The 18,292-nt window shown below is 40.5% G+C and overlaps 1 protein-coding gene across 1 annotated transcript; it reads right to left on the bottom strand.

Annotated features, from left to right (window-relative positions):
• Positions 1-6,252: 6,252 nt before the first annotated feature.
• LOC149287495 (ubiquitin carboxyl-terminal hydrolase 12-like) lies at positions 6,253-17,840 on the bottom strand. The gene is made up of 9 exons (XM_089492835.1): positions 17,817-17,840; positions 15,821-15,901; positions 12,937-13,150; positions 12,254-12,480; positions 10,545-10,621; positions 8,920-9,003; positions 8,107-8,304; positions 7,674-7,752; positions 6,253-6,354 (listed from the first exon to the last, which is right to left on the bottom strand). Exons 1-9 carry the CDS (start codon positions 17,838-17,840, stop codon positions 6,253-6,255), a joined length of 1,086 nt encoding a protein of 361 aa, XP_089348961.1.
• Positions 17,841-18,292: the final 452 nt, after the last annotated feature.

The following is an 18,292-nucleotide window of genomic DNA, read 5'->3' as shown; positions in this document are numbered from 1 at the left end:
TGTTCTTCTTTAAAATGTTTGTTGTGATTGTTGCACTGGGGCTTCTCAGAGCCTTCAATTCAGTTAGAGATCGCAGCTCATTAGGTCCTCAGACATTAGAGACAATCATTACAGCCATCCTAAAGGGTGTGGGAACTACTGGACGTACCGCAGTTTATTCATTTCGTTTGTCCGAGGTACAACGCCTAGCCATATGGATTGCATGCTACTCACTAGACATAGACACCGTGGTGGACTGGATGCTTCCTACTATGCTGTTCCAGACCGATTATTTTCCTCCAAAACTTCTGGGTGATGTTGGAAAAGGGGCATCATCAGGCTGAATAAAGTACCTACTATGGGTTTACTCAGTCTCCTTACTCATTGAATTATGCATTATACAGGGCCAGCCCAGCTCTTCTTGCTGGAGCAATCTGCCAGTATCGGTCCATTATAATGAATGGTGAAGTAGGAACGGTAGGAACTCCTGCATATTGAATATCTTGCAAAACCGACTTTCCCCTGCCCTGGAGAGATGTGCTCTTGAAATCTTTGAATACTATTTAAGGTGGAAACTCAGAATACCAAATTTAAAAAAAATATAGAAAATATGAGCACCTTTTAATATTTGCCCTATGACTGCTAAAATAAAAGAAAACCCTGGGATTTTTTATGATTATCGAATATATTTTCAATATTTGTATTGGAGATCACAACTAAACAAGGAAATAGCAGAAATGTTGTAAAATGCCTCCATCCTTAAGGGTTCCCGTTTTTTTTTGTGACCCATAGCTTTTAAATCGATTATAAAAAATCAAAGTGAAAGAAATTGCAGGTTTCCATGTTGCATTGTCTACCAATATTTACATGACAAATAGAGCAGCGATTATCTTAAAGGCAATAATTACTAGCATTATTTTATTCTTTGTCAATGTAACAGTATAACATTTCTTCCTTTGTAATTATAAGGTTTAAATGTCTTTGCCACAACAGATGGAAAAGAATAGATGGCCAGGTTCCAAGTGATTGTTTAGTTTTTCATCGGGGGTCACTCCACATTTTCAGAGATTTATACGAATGTACAAATTAGGCAACATTTGTTAAAATTGATGTCTAATAGAAACTGCAGTACATGCAGTTAAACAACCGGACTCACTTTATAGGGACACTTCAATGTCCCATGCAGCCTCACCATCATCAAACAGTGCATATTAAGGGATTTCATAGGCATTCATTAAACTTGTTTTCTGTGCCTACACACAGGGGGAGCACTTTCTGCGCATGCCCATGGGGAGCGTGATTAGACTCTCCCAGATCCCTCCACCGAGCTGACCGGTAGTAAGTGTTCCACGTGGTAGCAGGAGATGCAGCTGGCTGCATACATCTCCTGCCAGTCAAGCAGCTGGGGTTAGGGAGAAGAGGTATGGGCATATGAGAGGCTCTGCTGAAACCAGGGCCACATCAAAATTTAAAGAAGCAACATCCAATAAAATGCAGATGGTAGCGGAGGTATCATTTTACCAGAATGTTTTGCACTTGCCTTTGATGGAACAGAATACTTGTTTAAATCTGAGGAATTTAGTAGTGCTCCAATTAATGCAGACATGAAAAGTTAACAGAGAGAATCAGGTTAACTCCAAGCTTTTGTCAGAGCGCAAATGAGTGCATTGCGTGGGATGTGATTTCAACGGGAGGAGGGGAAGGGTGATGGATTCTTATTGCACAGAGAAGTGGGCAAGTTAAGTGCTTGCAGTACAGAGGACAAAGCTTCTCTCCCTTTAGATCAGTCATTCAGTAGGCCAAGATGTTTGCGTATGCTGTAATCTGAGTGATGATGCAGGCTTGTGTCAGACAACATTCAGCAAGATACTACATTGTCAGTAAACATTAATAAAGATCTGCAATTGTTTGAGAGGAGAATTTCCGTATCCTGACCAGCAAAAGAATGTCACGGACATTAAAGTGAATGATGAATCTGGGCTTGGATGGAAGCAGAACTCTACCTATTGGAATGCATTCTGCCTACTGTAAAAATTAGGTGGAGGAGGGATAATGGCCTGCGGATGTTTTTCAGGGTTTGGGTTAGGCCCCCTGTAAAATTAGGAAGAAGGGGGCAATCTCACAATCCAGATCTGTGTATAAAACTAGAGAAAATTAAATCAGGGAGCAGCACAGTCATTAGATAAGCACATCCCTTGTATGTATTGATACAGAGTGGAAAATAATTGCATATGTCACGTTCTGTGCAGATTTGACAATCCTTGTTTTCGATATATGTCATCGTCCAAATTCATCCGACCCGTCACTTCTAAAACATCAGAAGGAAATCATATAACTCTAAGGTTACAAGTTACACATACCTTGTGTCGTTTTGTGCATGTGGGAAGCGCATCCAATGTTATTTTGCTTGATGTTTATTTTAATAACAAATAGCTTTGCTCAACACACCTTATCACATTTATTGTAAACATGTGTCAGACTAAATCGCAATGGAGGAGACTCGATACATGGAGGTATATTGGAAAATAATCATAAAGGCCTTCGTAAATGGATAAAAAAACATTGCAAAGCCTTCAGTTTAATGTGTTTAAAGCTGACACTTTGGTGACCTCAAGAAACGTTCCACGCGGAAGTCAAATGCATCAGAGCTACAAAGCCAAGGAGACAGGTGAAGACTCCTCAGACAGACACAGAAGTGTTGTCTTTGGGAAAGAGATAAAGGGTTTTCTCATGACACCCTGACTGAACTAAATATAATTGTCCATAATATAAACCATTTTTATAGCTTCTTAAATTAGAATATGCGCTATACCTCTAGGCCATCTATCATCAGACTAATCTAGTATATACGATGGCCAGTTTTCTATTAATAAGCACTTCCTTGTCCGCTAGCGAGCCACTGGAGCCGGGGAATGCATAGGAGAGTTTGAAGGCTTGTGTACCTTACAGGACTCTGGCACCACCAGCATGTGAAGGTTCTCTATAACCGGCAAACGGTCTTTTTCAAGACTTTGCATCCCATGACTGTTAAATTAGCTGCTAAATGCACACAGACCCAATAAACAAACTTTTATAAAATGCTGCATGTTTGTTCTGTCATTGTATATACTGTACATTCACACTATAAACACTGTTTAGGTAAAAGAGTCACCAGGTTGCTCCTTATAAAACCAGTATCCTACAGTATAGATCTGTTCATCCGATAGATAATATATACCATAATATAGTAAAGTGTATTGTATGCATGACACACTCACACTCACAGACACATTCAGGACAGCAACAGAAAGAGTAGGGGCCAAAAAAGTATTGCATGTTTTAATAAATTTATTTTCCTAATTAGCCTCAAATATATATTCAATATATACACACAGATGTAAAGCAGTTTTTTTTTTTTTTTTTTTTAAACATTGGAGTCTTTTGAAGACTAACATAGCCTTAACTCTTGGACGTGCTATAGGTATACATTATTTTATAGTCTCAGATATTACACGGCCTCCAGACAGGACAGGTATAGAGTCCATTTCGCAGAAACACAAGGACTCGGTGGATCTGGTGGGATGCACAGTTCATGTAGATTACCTGTTGCATTTAGGATTTATTCATAAATTCAGAACATCGCCTGCATTCTGAACAGAGTTATATGCCAGGACAGGAGAATCATAGAGGTGGGGGATGGAGACCCCAAGTGGGGTATTGAAAGCTCTTACCTTTGGGGCTGACGTTTCCCAATTAGAAATATCTCCCTTGAGACCATCAACATGGACAGCACATGAGAACCGAGGTCTGGATTTGTCTTGGCACTGGAAAAATATGCCTTATTACAGGGATAAGACCACCATGTGTGCACAAAAAGGTACGCAAAGGAGGGGGTAGCCTCAGAAATGTTTTTGGGGTAGGTAGGAAGCAAGCAAAGGTTAACCTACAAAACTGGGACTAGGAGAGAAAATAAGATTTAGGAAGACGATTAGGGGAAAGTGAGGTCTACACTGGTTAAGAAGAAAAAAAAAAAAGTGTCTGGGGAAAGGTACTTGAGGTAGCAACGGTGACTATGGGAGAGACAGTAGATGGAAAGGGAAGACTTGGTGGACAAAAAGGCAACGGTAAGGGGTTCAGCGATCGACGGCTTTTTTCTGATACTTTGTTCATGAATTTACGCATTAAAGCAGCAACGGCCTAACGGGACATACATCCACAATGTTGGATGCTTCTTTGAACAATTCCCATCACCCCCAGCCAGTTAAAGCTGTCTGTGCTGGCGTGATGCTGTCAGGAAATGCTGGAGTGCCAGAGAGTCATTATAGTCAAGAATACGTAATTAACACATCAGGAAGATATTCAGGAAGCTATTAATTAAACGGTAGATTGCACATCACATGAGAAAATATTCCCTAATGCCAAGCTACGAGGCTGATTCATTAGCACTGAAGATAATTCAGTGCTTCATTCGTGTATTTAAAAAAAAAAAAAAAAAAAAAAAGCATGAAGAATGGCCAGAGAATCTCCAAAGGAACAATTGTAGGCAACATGAGATCTTAGCAAAGCTGGGAGAAATGAATTCATGGCGTGAGTGTGCATCGCAAATTACCTTATAGTATTGAAATGGTCCCTTATGGCATGTTTTGATGGCTACGGGAATGTAACCCTACGTACTAGGCTGAAATTGTGTACTAGGCAGGTGTATGTGGATGAAAAACTTCCTCACAAGAGGGTCTACAAAGTAAAACTACAAGTGGTCCCACAAAAATGACCAGATAAAAAAAACAAAAACAATCTTGTAGTGTTTAACAAACTTTAAGCTTCCTAGTCTCAACCTATTCTCAGCCCAATGGCTGCTGGGGAACTACAAATCCCATGATGCTCTAAATGTCATAGAATTTCCAGTTTCCCAACATTTAGGAGAACTACACACAGCCCAACCCTGTGTTAAATGAGAATGGTAACAATATAATGTCTACAAAACAATGTAAACCAAAGGTTATAACTGCCACAATGCTATCGTCTTGCTACAACCCTTCACATGCTGGTGTGACTTGCGGATAGTTGGAGGATATATGCAGAAGCGTCAATTGCGTTCCATGCTTGCGTAGTGATGCCACGTGGGACTGGAAGGAAAAGGGAAGTCCGTAGTGCCGCTACCTTCTTTTCTTTGGTGGAACCGTTCTAAAATAACTTGAGAAATAGCCACAGTGATTTTTACCAGTGCCTTTTTTTCTTCTGCAGTCACTTTTACATGAGATTAATAAATAGGAGACATCACAAAAGGGAAAGAGCTTCAGAACGATGCTTGGGATACACTTGGTATAACTGAATGAGAAAAGCATTGATAAACTGCCATTAAATAAAAATGGATGTAAAATGGCAAACTAGCCAACCTAGATCTATTGTTTGGATATCCCCGCTGTAACTGCCCTTTTTAGCAGTTGCCCCTTTAAGGAAAGCGTACGAATTGCTGTCCTATTAAGAATCAGGGTCCATTTGAGGGCAAATAGTATCTACATGACGCATTTGGAATTTCCAAACATATTGAACATTCAGCTAGTAAGAGGAGCATGACAGTAACCGCTTTATAAACAGGTATAGATTGCTTCGAACACATAAAGCTCGTCTGTTTTGGATCTTGGATTGAGTAGATAGGATTGTAGCCCTAACGTGTATACCTAGCATCTCCTGACTACAGCAATCCTCCCAAATCGAAGCCATACGTAAAAAAAAGTGCTTACAACATGAAAAAAATAGAAAAAAGGCAAAAGATTCTGTTATTGAGTGCTCAGGAGCAGCAGCTGTTTTCAACAATAAACAAATGGAAGAAAAGAATAACTTCTGATGTCATAAGAAGACGCTGTTATACGTAATTTTAGAAAATAACACAGATCACACATTAAATGTGTAAAAGCTTTGATTTGAGATTTTGTGAACACCACACTGTAGTATTTTGCCCATTACAAAGTGCTATCTGGTTTGCATGGATCTGGGAAGATGTGTGACATTCAACCAGCCTACAGTACTATAGTGGACCTTCACACAAGCCCAACTAGGTCTCAAGGTGGATAATAACCTTCACTGGAGAGCCAGAACGAAGACAGAAGAAAAGATCGACAGGACTTTGTAGAAGAATTCCAGAGGATTACATCTGCTTCTTATCTGAAGTGCAGAGGGAAACCGGCTTTTCAGGAACTAATAGAAGAACATGAACTCCTCTTCCGAGACCGACGTTATGTTCCATGGTCGGCATTATAGGCTTTATTTAATAATGTATTCACGTAGCATGTTTCAGTCTCTGGACTGGTAGAAGAGGATATATCCGGACTCAGAGTTTTTGGAAATGTCTGATGTTAAACCATAGAATTCTTCAATGGCTTGGGCGTCGATTTTCTGGGGGGGAAAAAAAAGTGATTAGCCTTTGCAGAAGATTTGATTATTTCCTCTCGGGTTTGAATATTACAAAAAATAAAAAAAAAAATATATATATATATATATCTTCCATAGGTATATAGCTAGGGATAGCCAGTAATGTATTTTTTTAATCATTTAAAAATATATGATTTTATTGTGGCAACATCCTATCAGTACCTGCTGTTGTGTCACCTGACAATTAAGTATACCCTGAAGAATCATGAACAAGGTAACATTTAACACAATGAAAGTATTAAATTCTGGGAATAAAGATATGTCCGTCTTTAAATCACAAAAAACTAATAGTTATTTTCTTCCATACACCCTAGCTGTCACAGTGTAAAAACATACTACTAAAATACTTTTCCAGGGGTCTTATTTTGATCTTTTATGGTAATCTACTTTAATGTAGTAAATGTTTGATTGAGTTTAATTTAACATTGTATGATTCCTATATATTTTCCCTCTGAATCCTCACAAAATTAGGTAAAGTGATAGAAAATCTCCTCCAAGTTTATCAATGCAGGTGTCCTGATTTCAGAAATACCCAATTTATATAGAATTTCCATACTTTTCCAGAACTTACAGGGAACATACGAAAAGGTGTTCATTATTCGTAGAATTTTTAAATTAGGTATGATGAGATTGCAACTCTAATTTTAAACAAATAAACCAAAAATACCCACAAAAATATATATTTCTGTAAAGCAGACAACGCAGACTATCATATCAGGTGTACTTGGGCACTCTTCATGCCACCAATCACTGTCAAAGGTGACCGCAGAAATTGTTTTCTGCGTCTTTTTCCACCAACACTTATGTGTTGCTTAGATTTTTTTGCACAGGGTATGTGTTACGGCAGAGAAATCCGGCCAAAATTGTTTAGCTGCATCTCCTGATTACGGAAATACCCCATTAGTTTTTTTCTTTCTATCCACCCCTTACTACCCTATAGGGTACTATATGTATTTTTTTATACTTATGGCTTAACGGGTTTGATGGTTGTGAATGGGGGCAGGAGGGTTATACTTTTTAGATGTTGTGTTAGGACAATGGGATGTAAGGTTTTTTTCTTTTATAATCATCTTTTTTCATATATTTTTTTAATTTTTGTTATGTTTAGTGCAGTATGGTTAGAGGCCCTCTTGCAGACCTCTTGAACATGCTAATAATGCCAGTGATCACTTTGCTCACTTTATTTTTATTTTTTTAAATTTATTGTATTATTTTAGTGATTTTTTTTGGGCTGATTTGTCTTTCAGCATGGGAGGAGCGTGAGAAAAAGAACACAAACTAACCTCTACGATGTCATCATCAAACAGCAACCAGAATCCATGACTCTTTACAATGGTGATATAATGTCCTCGGTTTGGCCCACTGTCAGGATAACAATGCGACACATTAGGTTAAGAAGCAGCGTCAGTAAGAAAACACTAAATAAAAGTAATGATTTATGTAATACACATGATAACAGGATAGATATTTCTGGGATTACTATTCACAGGCTAATGCAGTTGAAACAAAATCTGCACTAAAAGAACGTTTGTTAGGTTATTTTTTACTTTATCTAAATCCTGTTGTAAATGTATTCAGATTAATAAATTAGAGCTCCTGTACACACTACAAGCACACACAGACCATGCTTAGTGATGAAGTGCCAGGAGACAAGCACCCCTTTATTTAATCAGTCTTGATCATCACTTTTGTCCTAGTTGACTTCCAGTAACTCGCCTGCCACAGTGAACCACCACCGCTACAAGATCATACATTCTTTCTGGGTTGGTGGCATCCCCAGATGTGTTGAAGAGTCGCAGCTCCAATGGAAACACAACCCGGTAGGAGAGTTTGGTATATCGGTGCAGCTGGTCCATGTACTTAAACCTTTTCAAATGCAGGGCTAGAATCATAGGCAACTTTTTCACTCTCATCCTGCCAATGGACAAAGAGCCAGGTGAGTGCACTGTTCATAGAGGAACCCTATTGGAAACTTGATCAAGAGACTGAGCGTCACAATGAGTATGCCGACAAACATTAAATGGAATTTACCTAAACCAAAATGGCAGCCCAGGAAAAGGAATCCTTGAGCGGGAAGTTGGTATACACATCTGTAAACGTGCAAGACGGAGGCCGTGCCTTCTCCCTCTACACCAATATGTGTGTTACTATTATTGTACATTTTAAATTGTCTTTTCTAACTATTTTCATTATTCCTCACTGTAACAGCATCTGCTGGCACAATAAAAATAATAGAATTAGAATAATAGTAATAGAAGCCAACTGGGAATCCCCATGGTGCACAGCTTCAGGAGGAACGTGTGACGTGCTTAGCGGGGATTCTTTTAAAAAGCGATAGGGCTAAATCAGGGGGCATAACAGAGCCACAAGCCATTAACTGGGGACCTGCTTAACTTGAAACATATTTTTGCCGTATTAGCAATGATATACGGGCAGAACACTGAACTACAATTGCGTAACCCATGTTAACATACGTCAGAAGAGATAAAAGCACTAGAACGCAAACTGTCTGTATCCGTCCAAGCTCACCTTTTCTGCGCTTCCTGCTTGCTACGGCATTGCTCGCAGTAATATTTGCATTCGCTGCATAGTGTTTCCGTATTACTGAACCCCCTGGGGAAACACAAGAAAGCATGGCGCATTGTTTCCATTAGAATTTGTGGGCAACAATTACGCAACGTAAGTCTCCTGCGCGCTAAGAAATAAACCCAGCACATGGCAGGTTTTATAAAATCGGTAGGCCTTCAAGAGTCCAGGTTTGTCACAACGTACCGTATTTCCCCAAGTATAAGACGCACCTTAATTTTAGGGGGCGAAATTTAAAAAAGTTATTGTACTGGCTGCCTGGGCATGATATGAGTGTGATTGATGTGAGCTGCTAGCAATTGTTAGCAATCGCACTCCTATCATGCTCAGGTAGCCAGTACATGCACATCACTTTCAGCCTCCCTGTGCCCCCTACACACGGATCCCTGCTATTACACACACACACACATTTATTCATTCATTTACTCCCCCACCTTACCTGAACTGCAGATCTTCTGGTGCTGCTCGCAGACTTCCATGGGGGGCGCTGTTTCCCTCTGCGTTGCTCGAATGGGAACAGGAACTGAGCGGAGTCATGTGATGCGATGTGCATTCACGTGACTCCACTGGGTTCCTGTGTCGCCGCGACGGATCAAGAGACGCTGCTGAGCAACACAGGTAAGCAGCAGGTCCCCCTTTCCGGTAAAAAAAAATAAAAAAAAAATGTCTACCACCACTGTCTAAGACTCACCCAATTTTTAGACCCTACATTTTTCTAAAAAAAGGTGCGTCTTATACATGGGGAAATACGGTATATGTCAGGGCAAAGCGGCAGTAGATGTGGATCTACCACCCTCCTGATGTTTAACTGCTATTGATAATTCTTATGATAAGCTGAGGCTCAAGGCGGTTTTTCCAAAGAAGTGTTAACTAGTTAAACTAGTAGGATGTCCCCGCAATATAAAATGAAGACAGCGGAAGATTTCATTTTTTAACATCTGTTCAAACCATAAAGGGCCAGCATTAAAGGTCTTCAAAGCGGACTATAAATCCATGATTTATGGCGGTTACTCTTCTAGTGTTTCCACAGACCATCATTATTGAACTCATGGGCTAGAACACAAAACTATTTAAGAGTTACGACAGCAAAGTAACATATTGGTAAATACTCAACAGATAAGAATGACTTACAGAACCAAATCACGCCTCGATCAAACCAGGTTCATGAAAGCTGTCATGCTTCTGAAGGTTGTGAAATGCCCTTAAAGGCGCTGTTATAATTAGACAAAACTAACACTTTCTAGCATTTTACGCAAATAAAAATGTAATCTTATTCTCGTCTCGGAAGGTTTCATCACATAACACACATTAGCGACAACCAATTAGTGACTGTGTTATTGTCACATGAGAAATAACCTGTTTATTTCTGGGAAAGCATTTAGGCAACCAGCAGTACTAAAAATGATGTTTCTAAAGCTGCATTTAGTTATAAACTAGTGCAATTTGTAAGATGGCAATTTATTCTACTTATTATAGCTCCTGCCAAGTTGTTCTGCTCAAAATGTGATCAATGAATCAAGTCAGTCAGTAGGGACGGCAGAAAGTGGCACTTACAGCATGCGACTCACCTTAAGCAATGTGTAATGGAAGTATTTTGTTCCACGTCTACAGAGAGATCTAGGAAATCTTCATCTTTGCTACTGACCTTGAAAAGAGAGCATGCATGATATTATGGCCAGCGCAAATCCTTAACATTAAGTGCTGAAATCAAATGGCTTCAACAGTCGGATATTATGAGGTCTACCTAAAAGGGTGAAAAAACTCGTAAAGAAGGTCTTCCTTTTATCATAAATCCCAATGATAGGGTGATAACTATCTTCCATGGTCTACAGGATGTGATAATGACCACTTCACCAGATGCAGGCATCGTAAGATATGGCCTACCCTAATACAAGACCAAGGACCGCTTAAGGTCCGAATCTCTACTTCAGTAGAAAACGGCCAGACCAGATGGGCCTATTGATTCTTAACGGCCACCAAATTATATGTTCCCCCCGTGACTCTGTGGAACTGACAAGGATTAAAAAAGGACTATAATATATTTATATAGTCACTTATACTTTGTGCTGGTAGTTATTTTCTACATAAAATATTACATTGTAATATTTTTAGAAAAAGAATCCAATGGAACAGTTCAGTAACAAGGTCATTTCTACTAGATGTCGTGGTCACAACTTTGGATTTTTATACACCCCATATGCACTGCAGCCACTGCAGCCTACTGAAAAATGCAATGGAGTTTAATATATATCACTATGTAACCATCTAATAGGATTTTAGTTCCCTCACCCTCCATGTCCGGCAAAGATGCAGCCATGTGCAGAGACCCAGGCAGTAGCACCGTATTTAATTCAAATAAAGCCATTCCTACTCCTTTAAAGGGACAGGTTAACGTCCCTGACACCAACACCAAGGGAGAATGCATATTAAAGTTATTAGGAGTACCGTAATATGCATTCTTTAAAAAAAATAACTTACCTTAATGAGAAGCTGCAGCTACAGAGTTGCTGCTTCCCACTTCTTCTGTGGTCCAGTGACTTTCGCTGCTGACTGGCTGCTGAAGCAGCCAATGAGTGGCAGGAAAGCATTCCATTTGCAGAGCCAGTGCCAGAGCTGATTGGCAGTGAGTATATCATGTCAGGAGTTATGTTCTGTCAAACACATCTCCTGCGTGGCAAATAGCTGGGAAGGGATTCTGCAGAACCCTCCCATGCACTCATAAGGGGGGCAACATATAAAGTTAAAGGGGCCACTCTTTAAAGGCATTAGCGTGCCTAGCGTGGCTGTAGTGCCCACCGAAGCAGAAGAGTTATAAAACACAATTGCAACAATAGCTGCAATTCTGATGAACGCCTTCTAATCACAAGTGGGCATCGGACTGTACATTCTGTATCACCTGTGGGTGCTGGTTTAAGATTTCACTCTCCAGACATCTGTTACACGTGCATACGATAGGTTAGAGTAGGGGTGTCCAACCTGCGGACCTCCAGCTGCTGCAGGACTACATCTCCCATCCTCCTCAGCCAGCCCCTTAGCTGAAAGAGCATTATGGGAGATGTAGTCCTGCAGCAGCTGGAGGGTCGCAGGTTGGATGCCCTGTCATACAAACATTCCATTGATATGGACATTACACAAGTAAAACTAATGTTAAACCAACAGAAATATGGTCATGATGCTTTTAACGCCGGAGGCCTGGGTTATATAGGCCCCCGTCTCCTGGTATTCAGGAGATTATAGGCAGAGCCAGTAATTGGTTTAGAGTTTTAGTTGAACTCACAGATTCACAGTTAAGACATCTGGTTTCATTGGTTAGCGTCCCTTGGAAGATATCATGGACCCAGGTAAGGTCCGGCTTTTCGGGCTCCTGCGTTTCTAGGCTGCCGTTCTGCAACTTGCCGTTCTGCTTCTCCTGTTTCTTCTCTTCCTGAAGCAAGTCAGCTATAGTGTTCAGAAGGTAGTTTAGGAATTCGTGAGCATCCTGTTGCATGTAGTTATCAAAAAGCTCTAGATGGGGGAGGGAAAAAAAACACAGATAGTAAGCCAGTACACATTTTGGTAATATTATCTGAGCTCATTATAAGGCTTTGTATTTATTTATGGTTTCCGCAGAAATGTTTGTGGTACTGCGACAAATGTCACAGCTACCCACAGCGGAAAAAAGTTCCATAGCTGGCCACATGGGGGCAGTGTGGGGCTCACGCAGAAGAGAAACGGAGAATCTGACAGCAGATAAGAATCGTTCGGCCCATCAAGAGAGTTTAATGCCTGTCCTATCTCACTATAATCTCCACTTATCAGCAAAAGAACAAAGCAGTTCTCTGGATATCTATGTATCTATATATATATATATCTAATCTCTATATCCATATTGTTCCTTTCGTTTAGATCACTTTGGATTTTTACTTAATGCTAAGGCAATTCTAATGTCATCGAATGAGATATTGGGAGGAGATGATGTACCGTTTTCTTTTCTCAGCCTGGAGATGAATTTCTTTGGAGGTATAACTCCCACCTTCTTCTTCTGCGTGGCGATGCTGTTGAATAGATCTGCCAAACACGTGAGCAAGCTCTCCTTTTTCCGAGGCTGGACCTTGTATGCCAGAACTTTCTCCCGAAAAGGACGACAAAAATAAAGTGCTTGAAGGACCGAGTTGCAGTAGCAGGTGTTGCCAAACTGAGAAGAGAAAGAAAGGATGAAAAAATAAGGATAAATACAAGAAAATACAAACATATTAAGAATCTAGCAAGAAAAGAAAGAGCATCATCAGGTATAATGTTGTGCAGCTCCTTATGGGCGTTTAAGAGTTAATTATTACTGTTGCCCAGACAGAAAACACTGCATGCCATGCACAGGGTAGTTACCCGCTCTGGCAAACAATGATTTCTTGATAAGAAAAGTACATTATGGACGTTCCTGTGCTTCTTTATCAAAGATACACGCTGACATTTTGCAGTAAAGCCCGATATGACCGAGCGCTGAGCTGCAAAGGAAGCCAGACGGCAAAATATCAATACTGGCCCAGCAAGCAAGAGACACTTATTATTCCTGCTGAATATTACCGATTTGTCTCAAAACAAGCCATTCATTCTCTTTACCTACTCAGTGTGCCATTCATTTACACATACGCACAGGTAATAAGGCTTATATATTTATTTATTAATATATACACATATACACACACACACAGATTGGAAACAAAGAAGAAGCATAACTCTGTATGATAGGAACAAAGAGACAGGGCCATACCAACAAGAAGGTGAAGAAGGCACTAAGAAGGTTTCATTGTCCTTCTGGTTTTTATTTTTCTAGTTCAGGAGCCCCTCTCCCCAGCAGCCTTTGTATTACCCCCGGGGAGTACCTTCAGAACGGCCAAATGCATCTCCTGCTCAGCAATACACACAGAGATCATCATCAACCTCCACTGCTGGGTGTTTAGGAAGACCCGCCACGTGCATGCATATTAAAAGTACCGAGCACTTTAACATGCACTCATTGTTGGTGTGGATACTTGGGGAAGTAGGCTGTCCCTTTAAGAGCAACATTTTTTGTGTTTTTCATAGTATTTTAAATATGGTCAGCATATCCCTACAAAGCAAAGGTTGTCATGGAGATGTTTCACTTAAAAAGGGACATTGCAGTAATGGCTGACTCACCAGATCGCTGAAAATAGCCAATGCAATCATTTATATAAAAATTCTCTAACTTGAGCATTGAGGGCACTTGAAGACACAGCCCCAAGTATTTAGTCCTTTCTACCAGGGCGGTCAGTCATGTAATAGACGTTCTGTAGAGGGAAGAATGCACTTTGCCACAAATTGATACATGCTTGTAATCAATGGGAGTACCTGCTGCACATGAGCGTGGGTTAGCGTGGGTTAGCGTGCGTTAGCGTGGGTTAGCAGAGCTAGTGCTGGAGCTGGATGTAAGTAAATCACGTGCCGGGAAACGCGATCAGCCAAACACAGCTGTTGCATGCAACATAGCTGCTGCTATGAGCTATACAGAATAACGGGTAACTAGTACAGATCAATGTAACAAATAGTTACAAGAAAGATAAAAAAAAAGTTTGGCTCACTATTTTTTTTTATAAAAAGAGCCCAGTTTTTCTTTAGGCTCTAGATTTCCCGGAACGACTGGAATATTGTAAAAAGTCCCTGTGCGTATTACGGACACAGAAGAATGAGTTTGATTTTATTTTTAGAGGACTATTAATATCACAGATAGAGCGCTCCCCTCCCATTCGTTCGGGAGCTCTTGCCTAAAAATCCGAGGCCACTTAAAGCGAATGTGAAGTAGGTGGGACGGCTTTCTAAATACCGAACCGAGGTGACACTTGGAAAGGTGATTGACCGCAGATTGAGCAGTAAGCAGCGGTTACATTAAAACATTTCCACCGAAGGGTTCGGGTCTAACCTGCAGGCAGGAGAGAGAACACGAGAGAGCTTGCACCACATTAAGACTAAATGATAACCAAAAGCGCTTAAAAGCTGCAATTGTTTTTTCCTATTGTTTAGCCGGTGTAATTAAAGCGTGCATATTAGATTTTTAATTCATTGGAACAAACTAAGGTTTCAATTACTACCCAAACAGCTATGTGGTTTAGGCTGATAAGCGACTTGGATGTTACTAAATAACAGAGGGCCCTTTGAAAGTACAATTTCCATTTCTTTGTGACACAAACTATATTTAAATCAACATTTCCATTTAGTTATCTAATACCAAAGTCATAAACAAGTTTACATCCCGTAACACTGCATCAAACTGACGACTATCATACCGATTTAGAAGTAGGATGTTGAGTGGATGTAGAACATAGTGTATGTATCTATAGGGTTACGGGTCAAGAGGTTATTTAACGATTTCTAAAGGTCTTGGGGTTAAACAGTCTGCATTGGGACAAGCTTCAAATATTTTGTCTTGACCTTGGTTCAAATAAAGCAAACCAAAATATAAAATAGTCCCCCTTTCTTCTGAAACTAATGGGAAACAAATACACACTACAAGAACGATTTAGTAGCATATTCCTCTAGACCCCACTGGCTTCCTCCTTACCTTCTTCATCCTTCTTTCTCGGCCACATTGCAGGACTAATATCTGTGGGACAGAGCCTTAAAAAATGGGACTATTGTGTGTGTGATCCAGGAAAGTCGCGAGGTACGATAGCACAGTCAACGAAATACTTTTAAATGGTAACATATGGCTAACTATTCTAGCACTTAGAGGGTTAAACCAACATATCAGGATAATACAAATAAAAATCATTTTTCTATTTTCCCCGACCAATATAAAACTATAAAACTAAATACGGAGTCCAAAGACAGAAGATATTCTGGAAATACTTACATTGACTAAACCAAAGTAATGTTCATTCACAGGAAACTGCTCCGGGCCGATTTCTTTTTCCAATGTTGAGGCATTGGTGCCCTGTCGGGAGAAGAAGGGGGATGAATAATGACTGCTCTAGAAATGCACTTACATGACAGCATATTCACTTTCATACTATTCATGGTCACATGAAGCATATGTCTTTGAGCATATCATAGAAGTATATACTCAAAATTTAAAACACGAGGCAAACAGTCAAATTACTGGATACGACAATATCAGTTCTTCAATTACATTTGTTACGTTTCTATGAATGGTTATCTTCAGAGATCCATTTGGAGGCCTACAGGAATCCTATAGATTCTGTCGTCCTTGAGAACTCAACGGCATTTTATTGTATTGCATTGTTTTTACCGTGTAGGTAGTTCCTGTATCAGAGGTTTGCAGGGACACCAAAGAGATGCATTACCACTCATCAAACACAGAAGGCACTTCAAGTCTGCTTGAGGCTCCAGTTGGGGTGGAGGAGGCCTGTAGGCCATTCCTTTATCTGTCAGCTTTAAGGTCCATCTACCCCATCATTGCCACTGAGCATTTTCATGACCTGTCCAGGACTTAGCCAGGGGGTTGAAAAGGGGGCTACTGGGACTGAAGCCCCAAGTCTCTACTTCATAGCTCTGAATGGAGACTCCGGTGCCACTCATGTAACACGGTCACGTGACCCAGCAGGTAAAGAAAGGAGAGATAAAGAGAAAGAAGAGGAGAGATAATGAGAAGGGGGTGAAAGAGGAGGAGATAAAGAGAAAATGGAGAGCTAAAGGGAAAGCAAGTCCTGATGTACATACTATAGAGTTAAAATTGGATGTCTAAAGCAGATAGATTTGGTTGCATATTTCACAGAGGTTGCTGGAAATTAAGAAATCAGCATTAAATTTTTGAAATGTTTTGCAAATATTTGTGTGTGTGTGTATTATATTATATATTATATATACACACACACACGTAGCATGTGCAGCGCCCACTCCCAAATCAGACTCCACTGCAAGCTCTACCCTCAGATCTATTGGAGACCTAGCAACGCCCCTGGACCCAATTCTAAAGAGTTAAAATAAGACCCCAGTTACTGTTATCTTGTACAACGACAATCTGAAATCCCGCTACACAGAGGATTACTCAATGCAGAGCAGGACCCCTGCACAAAATATGGATACCCACCATCACCGCTGCATTAGGCAGTATCCATGGATGTTCCAAAATGTAGAGACTCGGCAATCCTCTATCCGTTACACGCTTACCTCATTTCATGAAGCTATACTCTAGCACATGTTTATAAAACATCATGTCCACACAAATGCAAACATATGCGTACATTTTAAGAGGCTTGTGCGTTTTTAGTTTCATGAATTCTTTTTACAGCAAACAAGCAGTTTGGATTTCTGTTTCTCTACCGCTAGGATTGTCTGCTTTCTCTGAAACACATTCCTCCTTGCAGAAAAAACATGAAGCAGAATATCAGCAGATCCATCATGTGTTACTTTATATAAAGCCCATACGTATTAACGAGGCGACGAGGTACCACCGAACCTTTAATTCCCCAACACCGTTCATTTGACCCCTTTTCATATCCTACACTGTACATGAATTAGATAGCAACTCTCTCCATTAGGAAAAGTATTTTCTTTCAGTCTGTTCTCCTATCCTAGAGGTTTAGGTGCTTGACAGATAATCCATCCTCTCAATTGCAGATTAAACACAAGTACTCTGCACGGCGCATGTCCGTGTCTGCAAACACAGCCTTCCATTCTCAGAATCAGGAGATGATGGCTTCTAGGAACACTAGAGAAAACGTAAAGGTTTTGCAACCAACTGACCTTTTTTTCAACTTACTAAATTATTTCACAGACATCCGAGTCTAGAGGGATTTGTCTTTAAATCCTCCGTTCCCCAGTGCCATTTTAACATTATCTGTTACAGATAGATGTCTTTAACGTGAAAGTCTAGTAGCCCCACTGACGTTTGTAGGTACTTTAATACGCATTATTTACCCCAGTGCTGCAGTGCACCACCCACTCCGTGGTCAGGTTTTGAACCACTTTTGGCTCCTTAAAGCAGCCAATCAGTTACAGGAAAGCACTCTCACTGACATCAACACAGGTGTTTTCTGTGATCTCATTGGTGGTCAGTATAATACATACTACCATACAGGCTCCAGCTACCCAGAACCTACCCTTTTCATGATGTGTATGTAGGTAGGCGTTCCCGCTGAAGCTGGAGAGCGGTCCTGCTGATGCTGGAGACGGAGTTAACCCCACATGCAGGAAAGATGGCCGTGGTTGGAGGGGAGGTGGGCGAGGAGCGAGGCATGCCACAACCACGGCCCAGAGTTTCTCCGTAATGACATGGAGTACAAGAACCTAGAGAGTTTCCAGGTATGATAACTACTAGGCAAGCAGATGTCATCAGGACAAAAGGCGAATGCATGGGGGGATT

This window comes from Sceloporus occidentalis, unplaced genomic scaffold (genome assembly GCF_023333645.1).
Source record: "Sceloporus occidentalis isolate IW3139 unplaced genomic scaffold, rSceOcc1.0.p SCAF_60, whole genome shotgun sequence".
NCBI classification, from domain to species: Eukaryota; Metazoa; Chordata; class Lepidosauria; order Squamata; family Phrynosomatidae; genus Sceloporus; species Sceloporus occidentalis.
This window is presented reverse-complemented; position numbering and strand designations above follow the sequence as displayed.

Coding starts and splice junctions, on each gene's coding strand:
- LOC149287495 (XM_089492835.1), bottom strand. CDS start 17,840: ATGCGTATTAAAGTACCTACAAAC. Junction 12,481..12,936: donor CAGGCTGAGAAAAGAAAACG/GTACATCATCTC, acceptor TCCCCCATCTAG/AGCTTTTTGATAACTACATG. Junction 10,622..12,253: donor GATGTCTTAACTGTGAATCT/GTGAGTTCAACT, acceptor TCTCTTTTCAAG/GTCAGTAGCAAAGATGAAGA.